A 9,295-nucleotide genomic window follows, 5' to 3' on the forward strand; every position below is an offset into this window, starting at 1 on the left:
CTAGCAACGCAATGTTTGCGTCACTGAAGCTACCGTACTAAACGCTAGTACCATGAGGAGAATGGACAACAGGCTTTACGACAGCCACCTCTGACTCTATCGGGACACGCAACTGGTCTCATTCAAAATCTGACTGCGGTCCACAGGCATTTTCTCTGCGTTTGCAACATTTACATCCACCCACACCCTTTCGTCGTTTTGTTCAATTGATCTTACAGCCGAGCTATGGCCGTGTCCATGGCGACGTTGACGAGGAATTTCCATCTCTTCTCGTGCTACCGCCTGATATCTCGGTGCACTGGGGACAACCTGGACTAACCGAATTTACTCTGTTCCTCCGTCGTTAGTCTTTTCTTGAATTACTCGGAGCTATCCCACAATTTTTACAGTTTTTGGAGGGTTTTTCAGTTATTTGTAGGTAAGTGAGTGGTCGTCTTGTGGTGTTTGAGATGGATTGCGCATGTTCCGCTGGGTGCTTGTCTCGGGGAGGTCTGTACACGTTTCTATCGTTTTCTGGGGACTTGATGTGTCTGTTTCATTTTGGGTAGTTGAAATTTAGTAAGAGAAAAGGTTGCTATCGCAGAGCTGAGGTTGCTGCTGCAGCTTTTGCTTGATGTTAAGAAGAAAGGCGAGTGGGTTTTCGTTCGTAGAAAGTTGATCGGAAACTGTGAAGTTGACTTCATGGAGGGTTCGCTGGGGTGAGAATTGTGAACAAGGTTGCTGATCTGAGAAGCAAGGAAGCGGAGATGTTTAGTTTGCTTTGGTTACTGAGGGCGTCTCTTCATTGATTTATATCTCATGGACTGAAAATTGTGCTGAGAGAGAAGTTCACCCGACATCGATTAGAAAGGCGTTTCTGAAGTTGAATTTAGAACCTCTGATAAAGCTGACAAATCAAGAGATAGGCTTGTAGATTTTGTGCACGAAAAAAACTCCATATCTAAAACTCGTCATGTCGGATAGATTTGTATGTTCTTGCGTTCCTTCATGTTTGCTAAAACATATTGACATGTCCAAAGTTTCTTAAACGGATTTGAGGTTTCTAGATTTACAATGATATAGATTGTATAAGAAGAGTCTCATTGGAGGAGTCTCGTACATGAACTCCGTTACCAGATTGGGATCTTATATGATCTAGGTTTCGATCTCAGATATGACCTGGTTAAAGTTATGTACATGCTGTAGGAACACACAAAATTGAGCCTGCCTTGGGATATACATTTACGAGATTAGGAGAATGGTGGGAGCTTAAGGGTGTTATGTTTTAGAAACTTTAGAAATGTTTATCGTGTTTCTATCAACTATCCTTGGTACTTGTCTGACTCTCAATTTCATACGTTTGTCTTTTTGGCGCAGTTGTTGGCATTCCCTTTTCAAAAACAACAGATTCGTGTTTTGGCTTGAATACTAATTCTACAGTTGGAATCGACTTCTCGGGTCAGTAAATTCCAATTGGACATTAAGCAGCAGTATGGCGAAATCAACCTCGGACATAGTGGTCCCTGTACATTCTGCTCATCGGCTCGACGAAGGGCGCCTGTTGAGCTACTTGCAAGCAAATGTCAAAGGTTTTCTGCATCCACCTGCATTTTTTCAGTTGTTTCAGGTAATTGAATCTTTTTCTGTTTTATTTGGAAGATCAATATCAAACTTTTTGTGGAGGAAGTTGCTCAACACACGTAGAGCAATTTCGCCATGGCTTGTGAATCTCAGGGTCTAAAGACTATTTTTAAATGCTCTGTCACACTTGCAATTATGAATATGCATTTTTTATACATCTGCAACTTTGTCAAGCATGTTGAAACTCGTGTTGAACTTAAGGGAAACCATGCGGAGGTGTATGAGCATGATGTCAATTGCTATGTAGAGCTTCGTGCGTCCCTCCTTAAGCTGTTTCTACGCATCCTTCCTTGATATGTAATGCAGTTCGGACATGGGCAATCGAATCCCACGTACCTAGTGCAAGTGGAGCTCCATGGAACAGTTCAACGATACGTGCTTCGAAAAAAACCACCAGGGCATATTCTGCAATCAGCTCACGCTGTTGAGCGTGAATATCTGGTACTTGCTATAATTTTATTCCTATCCTTATTTTTGTTGTTATGGTTAGATGTGAGCCAATCGACGTAGAACCTTTACTTAATCTTATAAGGTCTTAATACATTAATGATACTGCCTAAATTTATAAGATGAATGCCCTTATGACTGAATTCCGTGCTTTAATTTTTCGTCTCTGAGATTATCTAATATGAGATAGTCAGACTGTATCAAGATATCTGATTTCAGATGTTTTGGTCTCAGATAAGACTGCTATTTGATACGATTTCATTTCGATTTAAAACTTCAAACAATTCAGTATCAGATACTTAGTGTTTTGTTGATGCACATACCTAGGATTGGGTTCTGAGGGCCCTTGTCATTGACATTGTTATGTGATCTTACAGATCCTATCTGCTTTAGGCGAAGGCAAAACGAACGTGCCGGTTCCACGTGTGTATTGCCTGTGCACTGATTCTACTGTTATTGGCACTCCATTTTATGTCATGGAGCACTTGGAAGGACGTTTGTTTGTGAATCCAACATTACCAGTAAGATCTACACTCCATAAGTGATATTTTGATGGTGTGTTTCAGTGGCTTGAAATAATGTAAGTTGTCAAAATTTTCAGAAAAGAGGGGACAAAATTTTCAATGATTTCAATAATTTCAACAACATCAAAAGAAAAGAGACGTTCGATTCCTTAACAGTAGTTACCACATAAGAATGAGTCAAGTTTCACGGAGGTTTCACAAATGTCCAAACTTGAACTACGTTGGCGTTCATTTATTCTAGGGCAGTGCATATTGTTTAAGGCTAGTGAACATTACACCAGACCCCTTGTTCCTGGATTTAATAGCTTACTTTCCTTGGTTTTCCAGGGTTCTCTTATATATTGGTTTTTGAGGAACTTGTGAAATATACCAAGAGGAAAGTGTAATTGATTTGCTGGAAGATGCTTGTGTATAATCTTGGAAGATGTCTGATTTTAACTTTTTCTGCTTATGCTTTAGGATGTGGATCCCAAGGAACGAAGGGCCATATATGTTGCAATGGCCAGAGTTTTGGCTGCTATTCATTCAGTAGATGTTGATGCAATAGGTTTGGGCCAATATGGTCGGAAGGAAAACTACTGCAAGAGACAGGTTTGCGATTTTTTCATATCAATTGGAATTCTGTTTGACCTCTTTGAATTAAATTTCGAATGTCTTGTGCGCTACTCTCAGAGTTGAGACCTAGGGGGATTCGTCACCGTTTGAACAGATTGAAAGATGGGCCGCACAATACCATTTATCCACAGGCGAAGGGAAGCTTGATCCAGACCCCAATATGATGGAACTTATTCAATGGTTACGAGAGAACATTCCGTCAGAGGACGGGTATCCTGGCTCAAGAACTGGAATTGTGCATGGAGACTTCCGACTTGACAATCTCATATTCCATCCAACTGAGGTAAGTCTTTGACTGCTCGATTTTAGAGGAGTTTTGAAGGTTCTCGATGTAAGAAAATTGAGTTGCTTTACCAGTTTTTAATGGCCACTGGTGTACTATCAAGGAGAGTTCCTTTAGCAGTTAGTCTTTTGGTGTAGTCGCTAGTATTCTAAGCACAACAGTTGAGGAGTTTTACTTCTTATTTTTTGTGTTGCAGAATCGTGTGATTGGTGTGTTGGATTGGGAGTTATCAACACTTGGGAATCAGATGTCCGATGCTGCCTACAACTGTGTGGTACACTTGAAAAGCTCGTTGTGTGAAAGTACTTCAGTGTAATTTTTTTTATCTATTATTGTTATTTTTATTTTTATTATTAGACCATGTAGCTGCTGTCAGTAGTAATTGTTTTTAAACCAATCATTCAGTGCTTTTTCCGTCAATTAGCTTCTCAATAAGTTGTTTGCTTTTGGTTGCAGCCTTATGTGATAAATAACAATCAGAGTCCAGCGAAGGGTTTTGGTTTCGATGAACCTCTCACAGAAGGAATACCAACTCTACAAGAATACCTTGCTGAATACTGTAGTGCAACAGTAAGTACAGCGTATTACGATTGTTCGTCCTTGCATCTCAACGTGATTAGCTGCACGATTGCTGTTGGAGTTTGTAGGTTCTCGATTTCTCCAGTCTTTTCATAGTGTCATAGAAAATATGCATAACTATCAAGGCTCTTATTCCACATATTCGAATATTACACATCTTCAACCACGTATTTGAATATGCTTGAGTTTTTAGTGAAGTTTTTTGTAATGTATGTATAGATGAAGGCAAATTTTCATAGATTTGTGGATTGCGTAGTACCATTTAAGGGATCACGGTTTCTTTTATTTACCAGAGAGCATGAGTGCAGGGTGTGCCTTGGCCAGCTGACACATGGAACTTCTACACCGCTCTTTCGTTATTTCGATCTGCTGCCATCTATGCTGGTGTTTATTTGCGTATGCTTCAGGTTTGTTGAGCTTATTTGCTGACATGTCCAGCCTTAGAAGGAATAAGTGACAATTTTTTCTGGCATTGATCGTAGGAGTACGTTTATTCCAACATGGTCAAGTTTATCATTCTGAAGCTTTCGTATTTGACAAATCGATGCAGTTATGACCTGCGAGATATCACAATTGGGCTCTTAGTGTATCCTTGAGGAGAACACATTTACTCTGAATGTCCTACATTTCTGTACTTCCAATATGTTTACTTTACAAATGCGTCAGATTGTAGGATGAAGATTTCCCGATTTGCTGGTTTGGTAGGGCAATGCTTCTGGTGGTCAGCGAGCAGAGGTTGCGGGGAAAATGGCGCTCTTCTTTGCTGCTGTTGCTCTCAGACTGGTTAAACAAGGACCTATGTTGCAATCTTTGCCTCCTCACTCTGCTCCAGGTAATTGGCGAAATAGCACTTTTAGTGTATCAATCTTATCAACTAAATCGCATGTGTTGATTAAAAATTGCTGTATGTATTCTTATTTTATTTTATTGGATTCGGTGGCATTGCCGCGAAGGGTCAACCATAAATTTGATCTTTTCTCGTTCTTAAAAATAATATTTATCGGTCGTTTCAGTACTACTAGGTTAACTCACTGTAACAGTGCAGATGGGTGGACTGATTAGATGAGCATGTTGAGCAAACATTTTATAGTTAATGTTGATAGAATGCTCCACCGTATAAACTGAATCCTTGCTGTTCTCAATGTAAAATGCAGTTCTTATACATGCGTATCTCAGTTTTCAGCATTCATCTTGTTTATTCAATTCGGAAACTTCCTTTTGGTTGTTACTGTGATTAAATTAGATTCATTGGAGACGCTTGCAGAGAGTTCAGGAGCTGAAAGCAGCCATCACAAGTCCCTTGGGTTTTCCCCTTCCGCAAGGGTTCAGAAGTTAAGAGAGAGGCTACTCCTCTTCATGGAAAAGCATATCTACCCTAGTGAGAAGGAGCTCAGTGATCTGATGTATTCCTCCAATGATAGGTGGACCATTCATCCAACCGAAGAGCGGCTTAAGAAATTGGCTAAATCAGAAGGGCTTTGGAACCTGTGGATACCGGTAATGTTGTGCCTCATCTTCATGTTTTGTTGTATGTTTGACATAGGATTTATTTGATGTCGAAGTTTTATGCATTGTGAATACATGCAAGATTCAAGATGGAATCGGACGATTCAGTTTCAAATTTCATGTGAATATTGAAGAAAACAGGCAGACAGTGCAGCTCTTGCTTCAAATCTACTATCTGAAGATGAGAAAGTTTCGCGTTCTAAAGATGCAGCTGATCGGCTAGTGGGAGCAGGATTGAGCAATTTGGAGTATGCTCACCTGTGTGAAATTTTAGGGCGCTCCATGTGGGCTCCTCAAATGTTTAATTGTAATGCTCCTGACACAGGAAACATGGAGGTACATAGTTTACCCAGAGTTACAGTCATCTGTCAGAATATTTAAAATTACTGCAAACATGTTAAGCAACTGTAGTATGCACAGCAATTTTTGCTGTAAGATTGTTAAATACTTGGAAAACAATCTTAGAACTTTTACAGTTTCGAGTTCGCATTATCGGTAGCATTGGGATAGTAACCTGGATCAAAAACTTCTTTTATTGTTTTCTTTCTTCATCAGATGTAATCTGAGATGTTGTTCATGTCGTGAAGGTGTTGTTAAGGTACGGAAACCCCGAGCAGCAGAGGCAGTGGTTGAAGCCTTTGTTAGAAGGGAAGATACGCTCTGGCTTTGCCATGACTGAGCCTAACGTGGCATCTTCTGATGCGACCAACATCGAGTGTTCTATTGTCAGGTCAGTCATACACACAAGCAGCTAAGCTTTTTCCCAGAACTCCCCCTTCTTCTCCCCCAAAACACAGAGTGAATTCAGGTTTTTGTATTTTAGTCTTGTGAATTTCTTCCCTTGGTGTTTTTTTTTTTTTTTTTTTTTTTTTTTTTTTTTTTTTTTTCTCTCTCTCTCTCTCTCTCTCTCTCTCTCTCTCTCTCTCTGTGGTGGCCATATCTTTGAGGAACCATATCTATTTGATATGGTTGGCTTATTTAAGCCGAGGTTTTCGTCACTTACGTATTTTTGAGTTGTTTCAGAGAAGCGGAGGAGTATGTCATCAATGGTCACAAATGGTGGACGAGTGGTGCAATGGATCCACGCTGCCAGTTGCTCATAGTGATGGTCAGTATTTTTAAACAGCAGACTACCAGATAGCTGGATGTTTTAAGACTTCAAAAAATGTATCTGGCAGTGTTTTAGTTTATTGCTGATTTACAAGTACTATAATGAAACATTTAGAGTTTCTCTTTTGCTCTGTAAGTTCCTTTAGCTGTAGTTGATCTTATAATTATACTATTGTTTTACACCAAGCCAAGCTACTGGAATGCACTCAAATTTGTGTGAATGAACATTAGTAGCTACTGCAACTAGTAACATTTCTTTAATCAATTGGTTTGGATATTGTAGTTGATAATTTTATTCTTTGCATGTACAGGGTAAAACAAACCCAAATGCTGCTTTACATAAGCAGCAGTCAATGGTGCTCGTAGATATCAAGACACCTGGCATTAAGATAGTTCGACCATTGTTAGTTTTTGGCTTTGATGATGCTCCCCATGGGCATGCAGAAATTAAGTTCGAGAATGTTAGGGTTCCTATCTCCAATTTATTACTCGGTGAAGGCCGAGGATTCGAGATTGCTCAGGTAAGCAAGCTTAAAGTCCCATAAACTGCTTTTTCTGCCACCTTTGAGAATATTGAAAGTGCTAACTTAAGAAGATGATTCAAGTGTCACAGACGGACGTTGAAATACGCATGTTATACTAACATGTTCTCGTTCTGGATTTTATCACAGGGAAGGTTAGGCCCAGGACGTCTGCATCATTGCATGAGGCTAGTGGGCGCAGCAGAGCGTGGCATGGATTTGATGGTGAAGCGGGCAAATCAACGAAAAGCGTTTGGAAAAACTCTTGCACAACATGGCTCGTTTGCTCAGATGCTTGCTCAGGTCTGTCATAGTGCTTTTCGACATTCGATGATCAGTTGCGTTCAACACTGGGAATTTATAATAATAACCAAGCAAACGATACTGCTTCATACTCTAGTCCTTGACTGCCTAGTCATTTGTTTCTGGCTGTGAAGTCAAACTAAGTTCCTACACCAAGTGTTCCTCAAGACAAGGGAATTCCACCAGTCTAGGCAATAGTCGAACTTGTGTACGGTCAAGAGGCTTGGTAGAACTTCTTTTCTGCTAAACCTCAGTGGCTTGTTTTGCAGTCTCGGTTGGATATTGAGCAAACTCGGCTCCTGGTTCTAAACGCTGCCCACCAATTGGATTTGTATGGCAACAAAGTCGCCAAGGGTGCAATTGCTATGGCAAAAGTAAAACAATCGTGCTTCGTTAATCTTATATTCTTTTCTTTTATTTTCTTTTTCTCGTGTATCTCTAGGACATCAGATTCTTCAGCTTGTTTTCGATCCCTTGATCTTGTGGGAGCAGTTGTTTGCATCACATTTTCAGATGCTCCCTCTACAACAAAAGTCTGGCCTTTTGTACTGATTACATTGTGGGTATTTGGGTGTGAAGGTTGCTGCCCCAAGTACAACACTGCGAGTGCTGGACAATGCCATCCAAGTCCATGGAGGTGCAGGTGTAAGCTCCGACTTCCCATTGTCACATTTGTGGGCCAGTGCACGCACATTGAGGCTTGCAGATGGGCCAGATGAGGTTCATCTTGGTACCATCGCAAAACTTGAGTTGCAGCGTGTAGCAAAGCTGTAATGCACTACGCATATTTCAAACTCCATACTCTATGATGAGTCTTGTTTTCCTTTTATGTTGCTTGAACTCGTATTCATAAAATAAAAACAAACAGTACAACTCCAGAGGATTTCTAGATTTGTGAATGATTTTAGTATGTGGTCAATTAAAGGGATCAAAACGTCTCGTCTTTCTTTATCTTAGATGGGGTCGCTGATTTTCTTGTCCATACATCGCTTATTGTGGTTATGCATCAATGTCTCCGAAGGCAAAATTTGAGGCATTGGAAATAATCAACAATATTCACTTTCCAAATTATTAGTATAGGTTTTATATTGTTGAGGCTATTGTATTATAATTTAAGGAATATGATTCAAAATGTAGGATGTTTTTTTTAGGTTGTAAGTTTTTTACTATTATAATTAAAGATCTTGGTTTGATTATAATACCTATCAAAAGTTGCAATAAATAAATAAATAAATTTTTTATATTACTTTATTTATTTTTAGATTTGTTATTTTTATTTAAATTTTTATATAATTAATCATCATTATTTAACTTTAGTTTTAAGAGTTGATTATTAAATTATTGTTTTACTTATTATGTTTTATACTAAATATGTAAATTTATTTTAAAATTTAAATGACATTTGACATGTAAAATATATTAATGTAATATAATTGATTGATGAAGAAAACTTTATTGATTATTAAATAAAATGCCATCTAATTTTCGTCTATTGCTTTTAAAACATATTAATGTAATAAATTATATGATTGCTTTTATTTGTCTTTAATCACTTCAATTTAAGTATAACAAAGATTAAGATATTAAAAAATGGTTCAATTTTGGAACAAGATAAAAGTTTGTACACACATCCAAATTGCTCAAAATTAACTTTCACATTTCATTGTAGAAAATGTACCAATTCTAAATCATTAAGAGCTAGAACATTGAAGATTATTCTTTGCATTTATAATATGTTAAAAACATATGTATTATTGGATATAATTGTAGTAGACTTAAGTCCCATT

At 38.6% G+C, this 9,295-nt stretch overlaps 1 protein-coding gene across 7 annotated transcripts; it reads left to right on the plus strand.

The window, feature by feature from the left end:
- Nucleotides 1–200: 200 nt before the first annotated feature.
- On the plus strand, nucleotides 201–8,386 carry LOC112275099 (putative acyl-CoA dehydrogenase IBR3). Of its 7 annotated transcripts, none has more exons than XM_024505117.2 (18): nucleotides 201–418; nucleotides 1,357–1,606; nucleotides 1,927–2,061; nucleotides 2,445–2,588; nucleotides 3,051–3,182; nucleotides 3,301–3,489; nucleotides 3,686–3,763; nucleotides 3,946–4,059; nucleotides 4,377–4,475; nucleotides 4,774–4,900; nucleotides 5,312–5,565; nucleotides 5,716–5,910; nucleotides 6,162–6,304; nucleotides 6,598–6,682; nucleotides 6,996–7,205; nucleotides 7,356–7,508; nucleotides 7,778–7,882; nucleotides 8,088–8,386. In XM_024505117.2, exons 2-18 carry the CDS (start codon nucleotides 1,472–1,474, stop codon nucleotides 8,280–8,282), a joined length of 2,493 nt encoding a protein of 830 aa, XP_024360885.1. In that variant the 5' UTR covers nucleotides 201–418; nucleotides 1,357–1,471; the 3' UTR covers nucleotides 8,283–8,386. The 7 variants fall into 7 exon arrangements, with proteins under 7 accessions (XP_024360885.1, XP_024360890.1, XP_024360886.1 ...); XM_024505122.2 differs by having other exon boundaries at nucleotides 5,333–5,565; XM_024505118.2 differs by having other exon boundaries at nucleotides 349–489.
- The last annotated feature ends 909 nt before the right edge of the window (nucleotides 8,387–9,295 follow it).

This window comes from Physcomitrium patens, chromosome 22 (assembly GCF_059467195.1).
Source record: "Physcomitrium patens ecotype Gransden chromosome 22, ASM5946719v1, whole genome shotgun sequence".
In the NCBI taxonomy this organism is placed as follows: Eukaryota; Viridiplantae; Streptophyta; class Bryopsida; order Funariales; family Funariaceae; genus Physcomitrium; species Physcomitrium patens.